The 24,725-nt window shown below is 37.8% G+C and overlaps 1 protein-coding gene across 10 annotated transcripts in view; it reads right to left on the reverse strand.

Annotated features, from left to right (window-relative positions):
* The window catches only part of USP15 (ubiquitin specific peptidase 15), a 134,946-nt gene that overhangs the window by 100,166 nt on the left and 10,055 nt on the right, over positions 1 to 24,725 (reverse strand). For all 10 annotated transcript variants that reach the window (XR_009736452.1, XR_009736453.1, XR_009736454.1 and 7 more), the window contains exon 2: positions 8,302 to 8,429. Coding sequence is in view for 5 of the 10 variants with exons in the window: in XM_061416619.1 (XP_061272603.1) it covers positions 8,302 to 8,429 (128 nt within the window). In the remaining 5 variants the exon portion in view is untranslated. The remainder of the gene's footprint in view (positions 1 to 8,301; positions 8,430 to 24,725) is intronic.

Below are 24,725 nucleotides of genomic sequence, written 5' to 3' on the forward strand. Positions count from 1 at the left end.
GAGGGATTGGGGGCAAGAGGAGAAGGGGACGACAGAGGATGAGATGGCTGGATGGCATCACTGACTCGATGGATGTGAGTCTAAGTGAACTCCGGGAGTTGGTGATGGACAGAGAGGCCTGGCGTGCTGCGATTCACGGGGTCACAAAGAGTCAGACACGACTGAGCGACTGATCTGATACAATCTGTATGTCTTCTACATTTTCTTTTTGCTTTATTAAACACTGTCTAGAACCTCCAGTACAATCTTGGCTTAAAGAGTTGAGAGTAGGCATCCTTGCTTTTCCCTGATTTTAGAGGGGAAGCATTCAGTCTTTCACTGTTGAGTATGTCATCTGTAGATGCCCATTTTCATAGATGCCCATTCTGAGGTTGAGGAAGTTTCTTTGTATTTTACTCTTTTATATAGTATTTTGGTAATGTTTTTTCTATATACCTATCCTCTTTATTTTTGGACTTGATTTACTAAAATTCTGTTAATAATAGATGCATCTATGCTCATCAGGGGTATACTGGTTGAGAACTTTTTTTTCTTGAAATGTCTCTCTTAGACTTTGGTATCAAAGTAATGCTGGTTTCACTGCATGAAGCAGTCTCTCCTAATTTTTGAAAAGAGCTTTTGTTGAATTGGCATAATTCTCTTAAACAGTATTGGTAGAATTCACTAGTGGTACCATCAAGGTCTGATGTTTTCTTTGTGAGGAAATTATAAACTACAAATTCAACTTCTTTAATTGATATAGGGCTCTTCAGAAAATTCATTCTTTTGGAATGAGCTTTATGAGCTTTATTAGTTTTCATCTTTCAAGAAATATTTCTTTATTGTCCTTTTGCTATTTGTAGATTTCTATACAGATGTTACCTCTCTTGTTCCTGATACTGGTAGCTATGTCTTTTACCTTTCTTTTTGGAGGAAATGATGCTGAAGCTGAAACTCCAGTATCAGCCACCTCATGTGAAGAGTTTACTCACTGAAAAAGACCCTGATGCTGGGAGGGATTGGGGGCAGGAGGAGAAGGGGACAACAGAGGATGCGATGGCTGGATGGCATCACTGACTCGATGGACGTGAGTCTGGGTGAACTCCGAGAGTTGGTGATGGACAGGGAGGCCTGGTATGCTGCAATTAATGGGGTCGTGAAGAGTTGGACACGACTGAGCGACTGAACTAATTGAACTGTGATCAAACTAGGTCTTTATAAATTTTATTATCTTCATAAAGAACCAGTCTTTGGTTTCATTGATTGTCTCTATTTTTCTGTTTTCCCTTTATTTGATTTCTGTTCTGAACTTAGTATTTCCTTTCTTCTGCTTGATTTAATTTGTTCTTATTTTTAGTTTTCTGAGTCAGAAACCAAGGTCACTGATTTGAGACCTTTTCTTTTCCTTATGCACGTTAAATGAGCTATAAATTCCTCTCCACTTACTATTTGCCTTCCACAAATTTTGATATGTTTTGTTTTCACTTTCATTTAAAATACTTCTTAATTTCTTTGAGTTCTCTTTGATCCATGAGTTATACAGAAGCATGTTAAGTTTTCAAACAATTGAAGATGTTTTACCTCTCAGTTATAACCTTTCCTTTTCCTTATACATGTTAAAAGAGCTATAAATTACCCTCCACATACTATTTATCTGCCTTCCACAAATTTTGATATGTTTTGTTTTCACTTTCATTTAGTTAAAAATACTTGCTAATTTCTTTGAGTTCTCTTTGACCCATGAGTTATGCATAAGTATGTTAGTTTTCAAACACCAAGACGTTTCACCTCTCAGTTATTATCCCTCTGTAGTAAGAAAACATACTTTGTATGATTTAACTCCTGCTAACTTTACTGAACCAGGTTTTATGCATAATACAGTTTATCTAAATGCTTCATGTGAACACCAAAAAGAATTTTCATTCTGCTGTTGTTCAGTGGGAATACAGTAAGTCCTCTACACATGAACAAGTTCCATTTCAAGAGTGTGTTCATAAGTCCAATAAGGTTAGCCTAGGTATCTAACACAACTGGCTACACAGTACTACACTATAATAGATTTACAACACTTTACACACAAATAATATTTAAAAACACACAAAAAATAAGGAAAACATTTTTAATCTTATAGTACAGTACCTTGAAAAGTATAGTAGTACATAGAGTACAACAGCTGGCATACAGGGGCTGGCACAGAGTGAACAGGCAAGAAGAGTTACTGATGGAGGCAGGAGAGGAGGTGGGAGATGATAAGAGCTGAAAGACTGTCAGCAACAGGAGGCAGAGGGCAAGGTGCAATGTCACTCATGCCTGATGCTGATGACACGGGTTCTGGGTCCTTGCCCGATTCAATTCTATCTACCCTGTTGAAAAAACAATCCAGTGATGTCTGGGTAAGTAGTTCTCTTTTTTCTTGTCACAGATGACAGAGTAGCACTGGACTGCATTCTGAACAGCAGTGGCACTTGGGCCCCACACCTCAAAAACTAACAGTGCCTCCTCAAATAAAGAAAACCCTTTGCCATTTTATGTGTCATTAATCTCTTTGTTCTTCGGTTATTTCTTCTTCCTCTGGTCTCTCTTCATCCTTTCTCTGGGCCTCCAATTCCATCAGGTCTTTATTAGTAAGCTCCTCATTTTGCACAGCAAGGTCAATGAGGTCATCCTCTTGCAGATCTAGCTCCAATTTTTTTCCTGAGGGTCACTAAGTGGCTGAAGACCTCTTTTGATTCTTTGTCTACCTTCTCAAATCCATGAAAATGATGAATAAATTGTGGGTAAAGGTTCTTCCAAATCCCATTCATGATGACAACTAAATATCACACCAAGCAAAGTCAATGTTTTTTATGGGTTTGTACATGGTACAGCCCTTCCAAAACTGTTGCAAGGTGGTTCCTGATTTGTCACTTGCCTTTATTGCCTGACAAAAAGTGCAATGCGAATAGTATTTCTTAAAAGTCCACAGGCTTTTAACCCCCTGGTCCACAGGCTGGATAACTGACATAGTATTTGGTGGCAGATACACACTGGGATGAAAGTCATCCATGAATGACTTTGGAGGGTGGCCGAGAGTATTGTTGAGCAGCAAAAGAATGCTGAATGGGATGTCTTTCTTCAAGCAGTACTTCTCAACTCTGGGATAAAATGGTGGAAAAACCAATCCTGGAAAATGGCCTGTGTAACCCGGGCTTTGGGGTTTCTCCACACAAGAGGAAGAGAGTCCCTGTCTGTTTTTAAAGGCTCTTGGGTTCTCTGGATGAGAAACTAAAAGATTCTCTGGCTTCATACTGCCAGAAGCACTGCCACCAAACAAAGAGAGTTAGCCTATCCTTTAGTGTTTTATAGCCTGGCATCAACTTTTCTTTCTTACTGATATAACTTTGGTCTGAATTCCTCTTCCAGTACAGTCCTCGCATCCACATTAAAAACCTGCTATAGTAAATACATTCCTTCATCAATAATTTCTTTAAAGCATTTCAGGAAATTTCCAGGCAGGTACCATACCTACACTCACTGCCTTGGCACTTACCTTTACATTGTAAAGCTTCGCTCTAGCCTTGAATCGATAAAAGCATGGTTGGCTTTAAAAGATGTGCCTTCTGATTTTTCACCATGTTTCTTCTTCAAGTCTTCATAAGGCTTTTAACTTTCTCTTGCATCAGCATTAAACTGAGAGCAACTCAGCTGACACCGATCCTGCATTCACATACTGAGAAGTTTCTCCATCTCCTCCATTACTTTTCCATGCTCCTTTGGTATTATTGTCAACATCATTGGCATGGCATACTTCACATGTCCAAGACTGAATGATTCATGTTATAAGAATAAGTGATCTTCACCATCTTTTTGCCTTGCTCCACTCTCTCAATTATTTTCACTTTTGTTTTCATTGTTATTGCTTGGTGCTTCTTAGCAGTACCAGCTACATCACCGCTGCTTTTATGCTTGCTTCTGAACATCCTGGGCTTGAAATAAAGATACTGCACCACTGTACTCTATACAGTACTTTACAGTAAAGTACACAAAAGCACAACCACTTGTAAGAGGATGCATGCATGTAACAACGTATTCCAGACACATGAACCAACTTATATGACTGGATATGTGAATGTATGTACTTTGAAAGTTCGCGGTTAGTATATAGGGAACGTACTGTATTCTATAAATGTCAGGACAAGCAGATTGATTTATTTCCTTTCTACTTTTTTGTCTACACTTTTTCTATTATAAGAATAGTACTGAAATATCCATTATATAATTGTGGATATTTTTCTATTTCTCCTTGTGGTTCTGGTTCTGTCAGGTTGTACTCTGCATATTTTCAAGTAACACCATTAGATGGGTATATATTTTTAGGATTATTATGTTTTCTTAATGAACTGTCCTGGCCCATTTACGATTATGAAATGCACTTTTATTCCTGATAATGTTCACTGTTCTAAATCTTAATGTCTGATATTAAAATGGCCACTCCAGCATTCTTTTGATTATAGTGTTGTATGCGTTCATTTCAGTTCAATCACTCAGTTGTGTCCGACTCTTTGCAACCCCATAGACTGAAGTTAGTATGTGTCTTAGTTTTCTACTGCTAACAAATAACCATAGTAGCTTAAAACAATACCTATTTATAGTCTCATAGTTCTGTGGGTCAGAACTTCAGGTGAGTTCAACTGGGCTTTCTACTTCAGTTCAGTCCCTCAGTCGTGTCCAACTCTTTGTGATCCCATGAATTGCACCAGGCCTCCCTGTCCATCACCAACTCCCGGAGTTCACCCAGACTCACGTCCATCAAGTCAGTGATGCCATCCAGCCATCTCATCCTCTGTCGTCCCCTTTTCCTCCTGCCCCCAATCCCTCCCAGTGCAGAGTCTTTTCCAATGAGTCAACTATTCGCAGCAGGGGGCCAAAGTACTGGAGTTTCAGCTTTAGCATCATTCCTTCCAAAGAAATCCCAGGGCTGATCTCTTTCAGAATGGACTGGTTGGATCTCCTTGCAGTCAAAGGGACTCTCAAGAGTTTTCTCTAACACCACAGTTCAAAAGCATCAATTCTTCTGCGCTCAGCTTTCTTCACAGTCCAACTCTCACATCCATACATGACCACTGGAAAAACCATAGCCTTGACTAGATGGACCTTTGTTGGCAAAGTAATGTCTCTGCTTTTCAATATACTATCTAGGTTGGTCATAACTTTTCTTCCAAAGAGTAAGTGTCTTTTAATTTCATGGCTGCAGTCACCATCTGCAGTGATTTTGGAGCCCACAAAAATAAAGTCTGACACTGTTTCGCCATCTATTTCCCTTTCTACTTAGGGTCTTACAAAGAGGAAATCAAGATGTCAGACAGGCTTCTCTCCTATCTGAAGGCTCTGGGAAAGAATCTAGTTCCTCATGGCTACAGGTATGAGGTGCCTGTTTTCTTGCTGGCTATAGGCACAACCATTCTCTTTGTCCCTAGATGACACCTGTATTTCTTTTCACATAGTCCCATTTTCAAATCAGCAATGAGTTCTTCTCATGCTTTAAATCCTAACTTCTATAGCTACCAGCCAGAGAAAGCTCTGCTTTCAAAGGGCATGTATGATCAGATATAGCTCACTGGGATAATCTGTTTTGTCATATAACATAAATAATCACAGGAATGATATCTTATTCTCAGGTTCCACTCACACTCAAAGGGGAGATGGTTATATAAGAGTGAGGATGACTGGAGGTTAGTCTTAGAATCTTTCAATCTCTATTTGTACTCTGTATTTAAGGTGGGTTTCTGGTAGACAGTATACAGTTGGGTCTTTATTTTTTAATCCATCTTACAGTCTCTACCTCAAATTTACATTAAATACAATTGTTCATAGAGTTGGGTTTAAATCTACCATCTCACTTGCTATTCACTTTTTATTTTTTTCATTTGCTTTGTGTTCTTCTCCACTTAAAAAAATTTTTTAAACGTTGCTATTTCTCCTTATTATGCATTATATTTTCTGCTTCTTTGCATTCTGGGTACTATTTGTTTGGATCCAAGATATTAAAAATTTTATCTTGTTGGATGGATGTTGGATATTTTTGTATTCCTGCTTCCCAGGTGGCATGTGGTAAAGAATCTAATCTGCCTGCCAATGCAGAAAACCCAAGAGACGCGGGTTCAATCCCTGGGTGGGGAAGATACCCTAGAGGAGGAAATGGCCACCCACTCCAGTATTTTTGTCTGAGGGACAAAAATTCCAGGGACTGAGGAGCCTGGTAGGCTACAATAGATGGGGTTGCAAAAAGTCAGACACAATTGAGCGCGCACGCGCGCGCGCACCCACACACACACACACACACACAAATACTCTTGTGTTCTGTTCTGAGATGCAGTTAAGTTACTTGGAAATAGTTGCTTTTGATTTAGAAGGACAAGAGGATTCATTTTGCCCTTCTATAGAGGCAAACCCATTCTCTGCAGTCTACTCCATGATTTATAACGTTTTCCACTCTGGCTACTGTGAACACATTATTCTTGCTCCTTTATGAGTGAAACTGAGGGTACTCATCAGTTAGATCCATTAAACTGTAATTTCTTAATGAACAGTGAACTGTAACATGCCTTCACTGATCAAACTCACTTTGATTGTTTTTACAAAAACTCGCATGTCCTCCAAGTTTCATAAAGTCTAAAAATAAGATACTTTCCTGAGATGTTTTTCAGGAATTTGCAATCAGCTGCGTTCAGTTCTAGGTAGAGCTAAGATTAAAACCACTAACTGTCCAACTGGGCTTGTATGAAGTGTCCACTTGGTGACCTTTTGACGTGAAAGGGCCCACAATTCCACCCTCAGAACATGCTAACGCCTCCATTTTCTGAACATGTGTCTTATGGACAAGCAAGCAGCTTACCTGCATCTGCACAAGAATGACTCACTTTTTTCTTATCATCAATTACCCTTCCCCATGCTCTGCATACCTTGGACTACCCTGCTTCTTTATTTCCACAAATACCCTGAGTCCCTTGCTATCAGGTAGGTGGATTTGAGAGTTGTTCTCCCCACTCCTCACTTGGTTGCCTCACAAATAAATCCTTTCCCTGCTGCAAACTTTGCCATGTCAGCATCTGGCTTGTAGCACATCTGGCAAATGAACCTGATTTGGTCACATGAACCTAAATGATTGCTCTAATTCTTTTGACAATTCTTTTCTTGGCTTTGGGTGGCTTGTCACACACATGCACTAGTCAATTGTCAGCTGAAGACTTACAAGAGTCTTCAGTGGTTTCTGTAGATCTCTAGGTCTCTCTCTCTCCTTACGTGCTGCTCATTCCTCTCTGGTTCTCTGCCCTGGAAACTCTGGCTGTCTTGGTCTCCCTGGACTCCAAACTCTTTTCTCAACTAAGGGAGGTTGCCAGGTTTTGCATGGGTCTCCCCTTTTGTGCTGTGCCTTGGAAACTCTCTCAATACAGTAAGCTGAGGAAAACACAGGGCTCATTTCATTTGTTTCATACTTCTCAGGGATCACTGTTCTTCAATGCGTGATGTCCAATGTTTTGAGAACCACGATTTCATATATTTTGTCAGGGTTTTGGTTCATTTAAATGGAAAGATAAGTCTGGTCCTTGTTATTCTACCTAGGCCAGTAATGAAAGTTCTAGTACTTAGGTTTTATTCTCTTTAAATGTTACCAGAGTTTTAGAAGAGCTGACAAGTATTAATAGTAAGGGTTGTAGAAAAAAATCCAAAAATCCAAGAAGGTAACATATACCACTGCTCCCCAATTAAAGAAGTTACGTGTCTGTTAGCAAAATAATAACACAATAGAGCATTTCCCCCAAACAGTAAGATAGTGCTATCTAGTCTTAAAAGCTAATAAACCCTTTTTACATCATAAATGACAAAATTTGTCATAATATAGAAAACTAATTATGACAAAATAATCTGAATTCATTAGGTCAAATCTATAATATAGTCGGCCCTCTGCATCCACCGGGAAGAAAAACATTCCAGAAAGTTCCAAAAACTAAAACTTGAATTTGCTATGTAACATCAACTATTTACATAGCATTTATATTTTGTTAGGTATTAAAAGTAACCAACAAAAGACTTCAAGTTTATGGGAAGACATATAGATTATATGCAAATATTATGCCATTTTATATAAGGGGCTTGAGCATCCATAGATTTTAGTATCTGAGAGGGGTCGTGGAATCAAACCCCACATGGACACCAAGGGATAACTATATAAGAAATTTCTGATTTATCAATTTATTTACATTAACATTTTCCACATTATATATGTTGACCATAACATATTAAAATGAACACATCTACCAACTTGATTTAAGGAAATAATACCTCTAAGAAGCCCAGAGTTATCAATGGGTCCAGGATAAACGTTTTGATCTCCCATCTGGTATTTGTCCCAACTGTCAAAGCCAACATACTTTTTCCACTGTTTGAACCAGCGACTATCGACTAGGTACCTAAAAAAGAAGAGAAATTGGTAAAAGAAAATATCAAGAACGTTAAGAATAGCAGAAAAGCTATCTTTTTTTTTAATATATATATTTTTAATGTGGACCATTTTGAATGAATTACAATGTTGCTTCTGTTTCATGTTTTGGTTTTTTAACTGCAAGGCATGTGGGATCTTAGCTCCCCAACCAGGGCTCAAACCTGTATTCCCCACGATGGAAGGCGAAGTCTTAACCAATGGGCCACCAGGGAAGTCCCTCTATTTTTTATATTTCACTTTATATCAAAGTACATATCTACTTCAAAGGATTACTGAGAATAACTAATGCCACAGTTGTAGAAGAGAAATATTTCACTTGTGTAAGGTATTATTTCTATTGTTCTATAAAATATCTACTACAGACAACTACTGACATACACATTAAACAAAAAATCCTTAATAGAACTTTTAAAAAAATGCAGTAGCTGTTCAGCACAATATGTGCCAACTGAACAAAAATTCAAATGACAATGACAAGCGTCAATCAAGGTAAAATTTTACATGCAACATGGTAAAATGTTAACATGAAAAATGGTTCTTTTGCAAAAAACTTAAAAATACAGTATGCTAATTGTATATGTTTTACTGTATCTTTCAGGGAGTAAGGAAAGCAATTATTAAAGGTTTGGAAGATTGATTTTAGTAATTATAATCAAAGTTTTAAAAGAAACTTTAAAAATATCTAGCTTCTTTACTAACAGAAGTTGATAGCAACAACACTGTCTCCCACTGTTTCTTGTACATAAGTAAAATTCGCTGGGGCAAGCAACTGGTTTTTAATTGATTTCAAAAGTATGAAACCAAGCACTATAACAATTACTGAAACTATATTCACCCTATTTTCAAATATCTAAATTAGCTTTCTCATCAGATGACCAGTTACAGAAAAAGTAAAATAATAGTCTCTAGCAAAGAAAGCATAAAAAAATTATTATTCTAAAAAAACCATAGAAATTTATTTATATTATATATACCATGCTTTGCCACTGGTTCATAATTATTTTAAAATTCTTTTCAGAAACATTTTCCCTCACAGTTAACTAGGCTCAATCACAAACAAAAGCAAAGGTTAACAAGATGTTTAAAGTCCACGTGTGTAGCCAAGTTTTTTAGAACATCATTCCAATGCTTCCATGCTTACAGTACTATTCATAGAGCCCTGTAGGAATGAAATGCTATCTTTATGTCTGAAAATACTTGAAGTAAAGGCACCAACCTAACAAAATCCCACAATTTTTAAGGAATATTCATCAGCAGTTCGATTTCCTAAAAATGGGTAAGGTAGAAGAATTATCTATACATGAGTATTCCAAACATACTATCAGGGTCATACAATGGAATGCCCCCAAGTTGTAGATTTTGATCTATGAGGAAAAAAGAGAATTGAAAAACTAAGTTTTAAGAAAACCCTGTTTGTAAGATAAACAAAATAGATTAGACTAGCAACATCTTTATATGTTAAACTGAATAAAGAAAATTAGACTTAACTGTATGTGTGCATGCGTGCTCAGTTGTGTCTGACTCTTTATGATGCTGAGGATGGTAGCCCGCCAGGCTTCTCTGTCCATGGGATTTCCCAGGCAAGAATACTGGAGTGGGTTGCCATTTTGGTCTCCAGGGGATCTTTCTGACCCAGGGATTGAACCTTCGTCTCCTGCATTGGCAGGCAGGTTCTCTACCTCTGAGCCACCAGGGAAAGCCAATGAAACATGAGGGAAGCAGAAAACACAGGAGTATCTATTATGGAAATAACGTGCAGTCTTCTTAGGTATACTCTTGAAATTAGATAAAGTGGACATATAAATGAAAAAAAAAAATTCTAAGACATTTACATGGATTTGTTGTACTGTAAAAACTTTAATCTATTATAGACCTGCCCCAAACACAAGATTCCTCCATTTTAATTCATAAAAGCCTAGGCCAAAACCAACAGCTCACCAAGATTTTAAGTGAAGAAAGACCTAAATTTATTATACATTTTCAACAGCACTCTTAATCTTTGATACGTTATTAAGGTCCAGATGCACCCAACTTCTGAGTTCCTTTTTTGAATAGTTTTAACTATTTGTAAAGGTTGATATTTCATGGGTTTTATTCTTGAAATAGCAATCTTTACAAATAGTTATACTTGATTTTAAGATGAAATCTAAAATCGGAAACTTTGCCTAATAGGTCTTGCATGATCTGATCTGCTCCTACCTCCCTCTTTAGTCTTAACTAGTACCATTTTTCTTTTTGCTGAGATCTAGTTCCTAGACATACTATTTTCTGCCTCACGGTTCCTTCTGCCTCAAATATTTTCCTACTGCTCTCACCACCTAGTTAACTCTTATTATCTTTCAGATAATTTAAACATCACTTTTCTCAGGGAATCCTTCCATAAGCTTCTCCCCATTTCCTCTTAGTTTGGAAAAGAAAACACAAGATGGCAATCTCAGTTTACTAGCTCTCAAGACTATTCAGTTACAAGGATTACTTTAACAATAACAAAATAACTAACATTTGAGCTTTACTCTTGGGCAAGGCAAGTACTTCTAAGTACTTTAATATACTGACTCACTTACTCCTTTAATTACCCAATGAGGTAGGCATTCCTATAATTTCACAGGCACATAGAAATTAACCTGCCCAAGGTTACAAAGTTAGTGCCAGACCTGTGATTAAGAAAATGTGTTAGCAGCATAGGGAGAAGCAAAAAGACCAATGAAAGCACAAAGAAACAAGAACCAGGCTCAAGTATTCAACATTTGTGGAACTATGCTACATGCTAAAAGCATCATTACAAACCCATGTAGAAAGATCTGGATATATATACATGGAAAAAATTAATTAGAGCTCTACACCTCACATATATAGTCAGTTCTACTTGAAAAAGTTTAAGAAAACCTGAATGTGTTAAACATGACTGATATAAGGGAACAGTAACACAAAGTCTGCGTATGCTTAAGTACTACTTCACTCTAGTCCGAGGACTAGGGTAAAGCAAGTGAGATGCCAAGGGACCCCAACAGGGAGTGTGTCCTTCTACACCCTAGGAGCCTTACTTGTCTCAGCCTAGCCCTAACTCCAAAACAAACACTAGATAAATGTGGACAACTACCCAGCTATACTGAGTGGCACAGGTATGCACAAAACATACATTTTTACATCTACTTACAATCACCATGTGCATTATGAACTACACACTCCACATCTGTTACAATTTCTTGGCGCATTTTGGATAACCTTCCTTCTACCATTTCACAATAACTTACAGGCTGCAATGTTTTTGAATCCCACTTCAAGCAAATTTCCTTTTTTTCAAAATAAAAATGACATATTTTTTGTGGTATTAGTGTATTATTTAACCTTTAATAAATGTAAAACTATGCTACCATTTTTATTAGGTATCATGGGTCGCTGCCAAGAAATTTTCAAGTGCTGTGCCCCAACACTATTTTTCCCATATGCCCTGTGGGTTTTACTGCATGGTTTTGCTTATAGCACAGTGATTTTCAGGAACACATGCTCTGTTACAGCAGAAACTGTACAAAAATAAATCATAGTTGGATTAAAAACATAAATGTGAAAGCAAAAATATAATTTTTTAAAAGATAATGGAGAAAACTCTTGTTACTTCAGAATATAGGAAGAGTAAACACAAAAAGCAAAAACTCTTAAAAGTAAAGGTTGATAAAATTGCAAGGTTAAAATGAAAAGCTTCTGTTTAACAAAGGAACCAAGTAAAGAAAGACAGAGATTGGGAAAAATACTGCCTATAACCAACAAAGGATTAGAATACATGAAAAACTCCTTTAATTTAAAAAGAAAAAAAGGACAATACACAGGACATCAGAATAGCCTTGATATCTATATCATTAGCAATGTAAAAAATACAAATTAATATCATACCACCACGTTTGCATGAAATTGGTGAACACACAAGCACACGTACATGTGTCAATAATATTGTGTGGAGAAGATGTGTAGTAACTACAGCTCATAAACTATCACTTAGGGTGTAAACTAGAATCCTCATTTTGGAGAATAATTCGGCAAATTTATTAAAGATGAAGATGTGCATACTGCAGAATCACATATTGTCATTGCTAAGTCTTATAAGAAACTCTTGCACATATTTACAAGAATACAACTTGTAATGCAGTTACATTACATATAACACAACATAATTAGCAAATGGAAAACAGGAAAAGCTCCCTAATACCCACTATTCCTATCACGACATATTATACAAAAACTGAAATGAAAAATACAGCTGCAAGTATTAACATGGATAAATCTCAAAACTGCAATGTTGAATAAGAAAAACAGAAGCTGCAAAAGGATACATGTAATATAACACAAATACATTAAGATACAGATATGCACACACAGTACCACTATAGAAAATTTTTAAACATGCGACAAATAATAATATTCATAGATTCATGTATACATATTGAAAATATAAGTAAAGGGAATAATAAAAATCCATTTCTGGATGGTGGCTCCCTGTGGCAAGAGAGGGAAGGGGTTAGGATGAGTGAAAACAGGTACAGGGAGATTCAACTGTATTTGTAAAGCTTTTCTTTTTTAACAGAGGTTTACACAGCAGTTTTGTTACATTTTTCTTTGTATTCTGTTTTCTGAAATAGTATACTTAATATGGGAGAAGGCAATAGCCACCCACTCCAGTACTCTTGCCTGGAAAATCCCATGGACGGAGGTGCCTGGTGGGCTGCCGTCTATGGGGTCGCATGGAGTCGGCCACGACTGAAGCAACTTAGCAGCAGCAGCAGCAGATGACATACATCTTTTCCTTGTGTGAGCTCCTCAAGATCAGATGCCATGTCACATGAACCTTTGTAATTCCAGTCCCTCACTCAATTCCTGACCCAAAGCAATTGGTTAATAAAAATTTACTGAATGAATGAATAAAACTGCTTCTGGATATGCTTTTATTTACCAAACTAACTTGCTACTATGTATTAGCTTAACAATATCATTTCCTGAATACTCAGTAACACTTTAATAGTCACCAGTTGAAACTTGATTTCCTCTCATGTTGCACAAAATAACACCCTATTTGACATTTTTTGTCATTGTGTTTATAAATCTTTCTTATTTGACATCATTATTTTAAATATTCATATAAGTTGCCTAAGGGTTAGTTTTCAGAGAAGGCAATGGCACCCCACTCCAGTACTCTTGCCTGGAAAATCCCATAGATGGAGGAGCCTCGGAGGCTGCAGTCCATGGGGTCACTAAGAGTCAGACATGACTGAGCGACTTCACTTTCACTTTTCACTTTCATGCACTGGAGAAGCAAATAGCAACCCACTCCAGTGTTCTTGCCTGGAGAATCCCAGGGACGGGGGAGCCTGGTGGGCTGCTGTATATGGGGTCGCACAGAGTCGGACACAACTGAAGCGACTTAGCAGCAGCAGCAGCAGCATACTTAATATGATTAATATGTTTCCTATTTAATACAGAATAACCATTTATATGGGCTTCCCTGGTGGCTCAGTGGTAAACAATCTACCTGCCAATGCAGGAGACACAGGTTTGATCTTTAGGTCACGAAGATTTCCAGAGAAGGAAATGGCAACCCATGCCAATATTCTTGCTTTGGAAATCCCATGAACAGCAGAACCTGGCAGGCTATAGTCTATGGGGTCACAAAAGAATTGGACACGACCTAGCAACTAAACAGTAACAATGGTTAATGTACAATCTTCATATACATGCACAAAATGAAAGAGTCAAACATACAGACTATGAATAATGTTGCAGTCAACCAAGCTGATAGCAAACGAGATTTCAAGCATAAAAACAGGATAAAAATGTGTACAGGAAAATGTATAAAATGCACAGCTTTAGTTTTATTACTCTTTACTTTTTAAAAGAAATTCATTATTTTCTATTATTATTATTTTCTATTACCTCATATTTATTTTATACTATCTCTTTGAAAAGAAAAGACCCTGATGCTGGGAAAGATTGGAGGCAGGAGAAGGGGATGACAGAGGACGAGACGATTGGATGGCATCACCAACTTATTGGACATGAGTTTGAGCAAGCTCCAGAAGTTGGTGAAGGACAGGGAAGCCTAGCATGCTGCAGTCCATGGGGTTGCCAACAGTCAGACACAACTGAGTGACTGAACGATGACAAATCTCTTCCAAATCCAACAGATTAATTTCCATTCAGTTCAGTTCAGTCACTCAGTCGTGTCTGACTCTTTGCGACCCCATGAATCGAAGCACGCCAGGCCTCCCTGTCCATCACCAACTCCCAGAGTTCACTCAAACTCATGTCCATCGAGTCGGTGATACCATCCAGCCATCTCATCCTCTGTCATCCCCATCTCCTCCAGCCCCCAATTCCTCCCAGCATCAGGGTCTTTTCCAATGAGTCAACTCTTCACATGAGGTGGCCAAAGTATTGGAGTTTCAGCTTTAACATCAGTCCTTCCAATGAACACCCTGGACTGATCTCCTTTAGAATGGACTGGCTGGACCTCCTTGCGGTCCAAGGGACTCTCAAGAGTCTTCTCCAACACCACAGTTCAAAAGCATCAATTCTTCAGCACTCAGCCTTCTTCACAGTCCAACTCTCACATCCATATGTGACTACTGGAAAAACCATAGCCTTGACTAGACGGACCTTTGTTGGCAAAGTAATGTCTCTGCTTTTGAATACGCTATCTAGGTTGGTCATAACTTTCCTTCCAAGGAGTAAGCGTCTTAATTTCATGGCTGCAATCACCATTAGATTCTAAGAAAAAGTTACATAAACCTTGAAGAATTTTCTTTAGAAAAACATGACTTGTTTCCAAATTGATCAAATTATGAATCTGATATATAGTAATGCATTCATTTTCAAGAAATTATTTCCTTTTGTTAACTAGAGCAACTACTAACTAAGCCAGAAAGGTGAAAATGATTGGTTGACATCTCGTAAGAAAAGAAAAGCACAAAGTACAAAAATACAGATTATTACCCTTGTTATCTGGGAAGATATGTAAACCAAACAATCAAAAAATTCTAAAACTGACATATATACTGACTTTAAGCTGATCAAGCTTTAGTACCAAATATTAAACTTACCAAATATTAAACTATAGACTTGCAACCATCCTGCTGCTGCTGCTGCTAAGTCGCTTCAGTCGTGTCTGACTCTGTGCGACCCCATAGACGGCAGCCCACCAGGCTCCTCTGTCCATGGGATTCTCCAAGCAAGAACACTGGAGTGGGTTGCCATTTCCTTCTCCAATGCATGAAAGGGAAAAGTGAAAGTGAAGTCGCTCAGTCGTGTCTGACTCTTAGCGACCTCATGGACTGCAGCCTACCAGGCTCCTCTGTCCATGGGATTTTCCAGGCAAGAGTACTGGAGTGGGGTGCCATTGCCTTCTCCTGCAACCATCCTAGGTTCAACTAAATACTAACATGCAAACACCTAGATAGCCCAGAGTAATTATTAACCTCTTTATGATAAACAAATTTAAGTTTCTTACACAAAAAAGTTAGTATCATACAGATGAAACTGAGGATGAAATATTTCTGAATAATATTGAGCCATCTGACTGTGTTCCTATATAAAAAGCTATGAAGTAAACGTACCAAAATATGCTCAAGATCATTTCAGCTTTTGGGTGAGGCTTCGGACTGTGGCTGATTCACTATCATTTCCTGTTTCAGGTGAAAAGTGAAAGTGAAAATCGTCCAGTCGTGTCCAACTCCTTGCGACTGCATGGACTATACAGTCCATGGAATTCCTCAGGCAGAATACTGGAGTGGGTAGCATTTCCCTTCTCCAGGGGATCTTTCCAACCCAGGGATTGAACCCAGGTCTCCCGCATGCAGGTGGATTTTTTAACCAGATGAGCCACCAGAGAATACAAAGGACTTTAATGATGATGCCTCACATTTCTCACTACCCAAAAGGCCTGTTTTCGTTCCAATCCCAAAGAAAGGCAATGCCGAGGAATGCTCAAACTACCGCACAATTGCATTCATCTCACACACAAGTAATGCTCAAAATTCTCCAAGCCAGGCTTTAGCAATACATGAACCATGAACTTCCAGATGTTCAAGCTGGTTTTAGAAAAGGCAGAGGAACCGGAGATCAAATTGCCAATATACACTGGATCATCGAAAAAGCAAGAGAGTTCCAGAAAAACATCTATTTCTGTTTTATTGACTATGCCAAAGCCTTTGACTGTGTGGATCACAACAAACTGTAGAAAATTCTGAGAGATGGGAATACCAGACCACCTGACCCACCTCTTGAGAAATCTGTATGCACGTCAGGAAGCAACAGTTAGGATTGGACATGTAACAACAGACTGGTTCCAAATTGGGAAAGGAGTACATCAAGGCTGTATATTGTCACCCTGCTTATTTAACTTCTATGACAGTACATCATGAGAAACGCTGGGCTGAATGATGAAGCACAAGCTGGAATCAAGATTGCCGGGAGAAATATCAATAACCTCACATATGCAGATGACACCACCCTTAGGGCAGAAAGCGAAGAGGAACTGAAGAGCCTCTTGATGAAAGTGAAAGAGTGTGAAAAAGTTGGCTTAAAACTCAACATTAAGAAAACTAAGATCATGGCATCTGGTCCCACCACTTCATGGGAAATAGGTGGGGAAACAGTGAAAACAGTGGCAGACTTTATTTTTGGGGGCTCCAAAAATCACTGAAGATGGTGATTGCAGCCATGAAATTAAAAGATACTTATTCCTTGGAAGGAAAGTTATGACCAACCTTGACAGCATATTAAAAAGCAGAGACATTACTTTTCCAACAAAGGTCCATCTAGTCAAGGTTATGGTTTTCCCAGTAGTCATGTATGAATGTGAGAGTTGGACTGTAAAGAAAGCTGAGCACCGAAGAATTGATGCCTTTGAACTGTGGTGTTGAAGAAGACTTTTGCGAGTCCCTTGGACTGCAAGGAGATCCAGCCAGTCCATCCTAAAGGAGATCAGTCCTGAGTGTTCATTGGAAAACTGATGTTGAAGCCGAAACTCCAATACTTTGGCCACCTGATGTGAAGAACTGACATGTGAAAAGACCCTGATGCTGGGAAAAACTGAAGCCGGGAGATGAAGGAGATGACAGAGGATGAGATGCTTGGATGGCATCACTGACTCAATGGACATGAGTTTGAGTAGGCTCTGGGAGTTGGTGATGGACAGGGAGGCCTGGCGTGCCACAGTCCATGGGGTGGCAAAGAGTCAGACACGACTGAGCCACTGAATTGTACTGACTGATGATTCTCAAACACTAGTATATCAATATGAAAATGTTTCTATAATGATATTATGAGTTCAAAATTACTAAAGAAAATTTCAGAGATTAAGTATCTATGGTCTTCAATCGATTTCAAGTCCTTTAAAAACAACCAAGAATCCTCCAGCATATCTCCAGTTTAGCCTTCTCTACTTCCAATAACTATTTCAAACCTTTTCAAAACATTAAGTCTCTAATCCATTAGGCTGAATAGACAGCCTTGCTGCTTACTTTTCAAAGAAGCCCCAACATTCTAACTCTCTTATTCCACACCTTTATCATCAGTGATTCCCTTATATACCCGTGGAGTATATAACTCTCCTTAAATCTAAGGCTAATAATTTTTGTTCCTATTCTTTGGATCTAATTTCCTTCTGCCTCCTTGGAGACTTAACTTATAAACAGCCACTACCATCTTTTTTTTCCCCCATATCTATTCTGTTTTTTTAACTTAGCATATAAGAAGATCCATCCACTCTTTTCCCCCTTCTGCCCATATGACTGCCCTACTCACATACACATTTCCTCTTCTATCTGCTCCCACTTTTCTGATTTGTCCTTGTAGCCAAGCTTCTCCTTCCTCAATCTTCACTTACTCTTCACCAAAGCACAACAGATCTTGCTATCCCAATGGGCCCTCAAAAAGGTCCTCGTGAAGTCACCAATGGCCACCCTACTGAATACAAAGGATTCATAATTTTGTTACTGTATCAGTGCTTTTAAAAATAATCTCAGTGATTGTACCTTTCCGGAGGGCAGGAATATATATATATATATTCCTAATCTAAATATATTTAGCTATTTTACAAGATTCCCTACTTCTACCTAAACATTAATGTCACAGAGCTGCTCTTCAATTTCCTCTTTTCTCACAGTCAATAGTCTCAGTGATACTGTAACTTCACCAGGAGTCTAAAATCTGCATGCTAAGACCAATCCTCAAGTTCTTGAATATTTCCAATTTCTATTCATCCATGTCAACTTGGATTTTTTATAGAATTTCAACTTCAAGTTGTCAACTGTCTTTACATCCTCAAATGTACTCCTTCTCTAATATCTCTTTAATAAATGTCATCAGTAATTTAGTTTCCCAAACCAGAAACCAAATTATCCTATATTCTTCCATGACCCCTTAACATCTAGCAACCAAGTCTGTCCCTCTCTTCTTCATGCTCAGAAAAGTATCTTAGTTCTGTAACTCACCCTCCTCATCAGTCTTAAGTGGCATAGAGTACTATAACAGCTGCCCAACTTGTAAATGCTTTAAATTTGCTTGCTTCCAATTTAGCCTCCATTCTGCTGCCAGACATTTTAAAAACACAAATATGATCAATCACTCTACTGTTAAAATTAAAATTTAGTGTCATGTAACAGACCATCTTACCTGTCTCCTGAGAAATCTGTATGAGGGTCAAGAAGCAATAGTTAGAACCCCGTATGGAACAACTGATTGGTTAAAGATTGAGAAAGGAATACAACAGGGCTGTCTGCTGTTACCCTGTTTGTTTAATCTATACACTGAGCACATCATGAGAAATGCTGGGCTGGATGAGTGACAAGCTGGAATCAAGATAGGTGGGAGAAACATCAACATCCTTAGATATGTGGATGATACCACTCTAGTGGCAGAAAGCAAAGAGGAACTAAAGAGCCTCTTGATGAGCGTGAAAGAGAGAAAGAGCTGGCTTAAAACGAAATACTAAAAAAACTAAGATCATGGCATCCAGCCTGATTTACTTCATGGTAAATAGAGGGGGAAAAGGTGGAAGTAGTGACAGATTCCCCTTCTTGGGCTCTAAAATCATTGCAGATGGTGACTGCAGCCATGAAATTAGAAGATGTTTGCTTCTTGGCAGAAAAGCTATGACAAACCTAGACTGTGTTGAAAAGGAGAGACATTACTCTGCCAATCAGGTCTGTATAGTCAAGGCTATGGTTTTCCCAGTGGTCACATACAGTTGTGAGAGCTGGACCGTAAAGAAGGCAGTGCCAAAGAATTGATGCCTTCGAACTGTGGTGCCAGAGAAGGCTCTTGAGAGCCCATTGGACAGCAAAGAGATCAAACAGTCAATCTTAAGGGAAATCAACCCTGGATACTTGGAAGTACTACGATGCTGAAGCTGAAACTCCAGTATTTGGTCATCTGATGTGAACAGCTGACTCTCTGGAAAAGTCCCTGATGCTGGGAAAGATTGAGGGCAGAAGAGAGTGTCAGATGAGATGGCTGGATGGCATCACCAATGCAATGGATGTGAACTTGGGCAACTTCAAGAGATGGTGAGGGACAGAGTGTCCTGGCATGCTGCAGTCCATGGGGTCACAAAGAGTCAGACACAACTGGGTGACTGAACAACAACAAGAGAATAGAAATGTTTTAATTTATATTTATGTAAAGTCTTTTGTATAAAGTGTTTTCAAATTAATCTTTAGAGTAACTTTTTCCCCTCTTTTTTTAATTTAGCTGATGGGGAAACCAAAACTCAGAGCAACTATGTACCTTAACAAGGTCATACAACACTGAGTGTGTAGGGCCTGTTTTCAGTATGCACTCTAGTTTTCAGACTCTAAAGTTTAGTGTTCTTTCTACTGTATTAAACTGTACTTTGGAAGCCATTTACTAACAGAGAACTAAGGCTTCCCAGGAAGCTCAGTGGTAAAGAATCCGCCTGCTAATGCAGGGGATGCAGGTTTAATCCCTGTTTCGGGAAAATCCCCTGGAGAAGGAAATGGCAACCCACCCCAGTATTTTGGTCTGGGAAATTCCATGGACAGAGGAGACTGGTGGGTTGCAGTCCATGGGTTGCAAAGAGTTGGACACAATGCAGTGACTGAGACACATTTAGAATAAACAAAATCCTTTTTGAAAAAATAATATCTTAGCATATGAACAGGAGTTATTTCATGAAGAATAAGATAAAAAGCTATCTAGATTGAAGGAACAGCACATGCTAGACCCAGAACAACTTCGGGATTCAGGTATACTAGAAGAGTTAAATGCAGTTGGAGTTTATGACAAAGGGAGAAGAGATGCTGGATAAGGGAGGCTGGGGCCACACTACAGCACCTTTAAGGTAATCAAAGATTTTATCCTAAATGCAAGGAAAGCCACTGATGGATTTTTAGAAGAGATATAATCTGATTTACATTTCATGAAGATCACTGGGAGTATCTCACAGGAGTGTTGGGAGGTTTAAATACAAGTGAAATGTTTAATAAATCAAAACTTACATAAAGTTATGAGTACTTCAAAAAGGCCTAAACTGTATGGTGCTAAATGTTCTACTGGCATCAAGACAGACAATTTGTAATGTGGTCTGGACAGAATAATTTTCAATGGCTACAGAGAAGCAGGATCAATTTTAGGACCCAAAACAAATCAATTCAAAATGAGTCAATTTTAAAACAGCCCTCAAATGCAGAAAAGCTATTATAAGAACTGAAAAGGCCAGGTTGTAGGTTTTTCGCTGTTATTTGTGGGTTTTTTTTTTGCGGGGGGCGGGGGGGAGGTGGTAGAGAAGAAAGGTAGGAGCCTCAAAAGCTGGCTAGTGTCTCTGTACACTCTAAAAGAAAATTTACGAAACACATAAAGGGACCAATGAATGATTCAGAACAGTCGTAAATACAAAGACATTTAAAAGCAATACAGGGAAATGGGGAAATCCCAAGAGCTGGATTCAGAAAACCATAGGGCTAGTGAATGCATGGTTCTGTTTTGCTTTTTTGGATTAGTATACGTCTATGCTGACAATTTTCAAATAAGCAGTTCCTTCTTAATTGCTTAATACTGATATATGATGTTTATTTTTTTTAATATGATGTTTATTTTTTTAAAAAACCCTACCTTTTTCTCTGCAAAGTAGATATAAGACAGTCACTATTTTGCAACTGAGGAGACACACAAAAACTTCAGCCTAATTCAATGTAGCACACTTACTCTGAGAACATGTATAAAACTGTTGTGTGTAGAATTAACAGCATTAACACTTTTGGATATTAATTCACTCTATAACTAATCATCTCATTGAATAAAATACTGTTTCAATTACATTTAAGTTGCAACAGCATAAGCCATTTTTTAATACTAAAAGAGATACTTATAGTATCTAGTACTTTAAATCATTATAAAACTAGATACCTCACTGATTTTTTTTAAGTACCACAAATGAAAACTCTTCAGTAAAACATAATCAAGAAAAGCTATTAAGTTGTTCAAATAAACCAATGGTTTGGTTAATCATCCCTTTATATCTTAATTTTTAGGTCTGAAGCATTTCCAACCTATTTTTTGCTCTACACGTTAAATTAATCAGTTGGCAAGAACTAATTTTTATGACCTCTTTTACATCTAAACTAAAAGACAAAGAACTCAGGAAGGAGGCCAAGTAAGATTGTGAAACTGAAAAGAAAACACACAGAAGTGGAGAAAATGTTGCGTATCATCTATCTGATAGGGGCTTTGTATCTAGAATATATATGAAGAACTCTTAAAACTCAGTAATGAAGAGAAAATTGCCAAGTGAGAAAATGGGCAAAGAATGTAGACAGGCATTTTTGCCAAAAGGGCTAATAAGCATATACGAAAAGATGTGCACCAACATTTGCCACTATGAAAATGCAAATTGAGCCTCCAATGAGATACCACTGCACATCCCCCAAGATGACTATAATCAAAAAGACAGGTAAGTATCACAACAATGCAGAGAAACTGGACCCTTATACATCACTAGTGGCAATGGAAAATGGCATCACTGTTTTGGAAAAGAGTCCATTAGTTCCTCAAAAAATAAACACAGAGACTCAGCAATTCCATTGCCAGATATGCACCCAAGGGAAATGAAAACTTATGTCTAGACTAAAACTTGCATATAAGTGTTCATAGAAGGATTATTCATAACAATCAAAAAGTGTGAACAAGTCAAAAGTCCATCAACTGAAGAAGGAATAAACTGAATATGGCATCCCTATACAATGGGACATTTTGTGGCAATAAAAAGAAATGAAGTGCTGATATACACTACAAAATGGATGAATCTAAAAAGCATTATGTTAAGTAAATGAAGCCAGAGATAAAAATCACACATATATGATTCTATTTACATGAAATATCCAGAAGGCAAATTTATAGAACAAGAAAGTAGATCAGTAGCTGCCAAGAACAGCGGGATGTGGGTAGAAAAGGGGGTGGGGGAAACTGCTAATAGGTATGTGGTTTCTTTTAGGGCTGATAAAAATATTTCAAAATTGATTGTGGTGATGGTGGCACAATTCTATGAATATACCCAAATTCAGTGAATTGTACACATCAAGTGATATGTGATACCACTCACCGATTTCTTTTCTCTGCCCATGTTCCTTTGCTCCAGAGACAGTATGATATGTCAATTATACACAATAAAGCTATTATCTTTTTTCAAAAGTGTGAAAGGGCCATAAATCTGGATGGAATTACTAGGAATAATTTTACAAAGATTGGTTTTGAAGTAAGTGAAAGTCAAGACTTAGTAAAATGTACTGGAAATAACATGAATGATGTGTAAACTCCTATAAGGAAGAAATAAGTAAAGAATCTGCAGGAAACAATACTTGTATCAAAGAGCTATATTAGTTAGAAATGAGACTGCCAAGACTACAATACTAAACCAGAAAGACCTAGAAAATTCTGTAGTTTCCTCATAGATAATAGATGAACATGGTATTTTACTAATATGACAAAACTGCCACTTCTTAATTCTAATACTTTCAAGTATTCATCCCTCAAAGAACTGTTTCCCACAAAATGGGTATGGCTATCACTCAAAGGCAGGCAGTGGCAGTGCATTTTAAAATGTGGGTTTCAGAGGTGACTGCCTAGATCAGAACCTCTGCTGCACCACTGACTGACCACATCACCATGTGCACTTAGCTCTGTACTCCAGTTTCTGAAACTGTAAAAGAGAACACTATCACTTATTTCATACAGACTCATACATGAATGGTAGTATTTGTAATCATAGCCACAACTGCATGGTACATATAAATACTTCGCTATACCTTTTCTGAGATTTGAAAAGCTTGAAATTCATTCAAATTAAAGAAAATAAATTTTCCATCTATATCACAGATAAATCTCTTGATTAAACTGTTAAACTTCATCAAGTTGCTATGACATATTGCTAAATAATATAAAGCAAGCCAAATTATCAGATCTCTTATGGTTAAAGAGATCTTATGGTTAGATCATTTAACCCTTATCATTCTTTTTTCTTTCTTCTAGTTTTATTGATACAATTGACATACAGCACTATAAAAGTTTAAGGTGTACAGCATAATGATTTGACTTACATACATCATGAAATGATTACCACAATAAATTTACTGAACACCCATTAGCTCATATAGATACAAAATTAAATAGAAAAAAAATTTCCTTATGAGGAGAACAGTGGCCACAGGACTGGAAGAGGTTCAGATTTTATTCCAATCCCAAAGAAGGGCAATGCCAAAGAATGTTCAAACTACAACACAACTGCACTCATTTCAGATGCTAGCAAAGTAATGCTCAAAATCTTTCAACAGCATGAGAACATCCAGATGTACAAGCTGGATTTAAAAAAGGCAAAAGAACCAGAGAGCAAATTGCCAACATCCACTGGGTCACAGAAAAAGCAACAGAATTCCAGAAAAACATCTACTTCTGCTTCACTGACTACACTAAAGTCTTTGACTGTGTGGATCACAACAAACTATGGAAAATTCTTCAAGAGATGGGAATATCAGACCACCTTACCTTCCTCCTGAGTAACCTGTGTGCAGGTCAAGAAGCAACAGTTAGAACTGGACATGGTATGGGGAGGGAGGAGGGAGGAGGGTTCAGGATGGGGAACACATGTATACCTGTGGCGGATTCATTTTGATATTTGGCAAAACTAATACAATTATGTAAAGTTTAAAAATAAAAAAAAAAAAAAAAAAAGAACTGTACATAGAACGGCAAACTGGTTCAAATT

The sequence above is a fragment of the Bos javanicus genome, chromosome 5 (genome assembly GCF_032452875.1).
Source record: "Bos javanicus breed banteng chromosome 5, ARS-OSU_banteng_1.0, whole genome shotgun sequence".
NCBI classification, from domain to species: domain Eukaryota; kingdom Metazoa; phylum Chordata; class Mammalia; order Artiodactyla; family Bovidae; genus Bos; species Bos javanicus.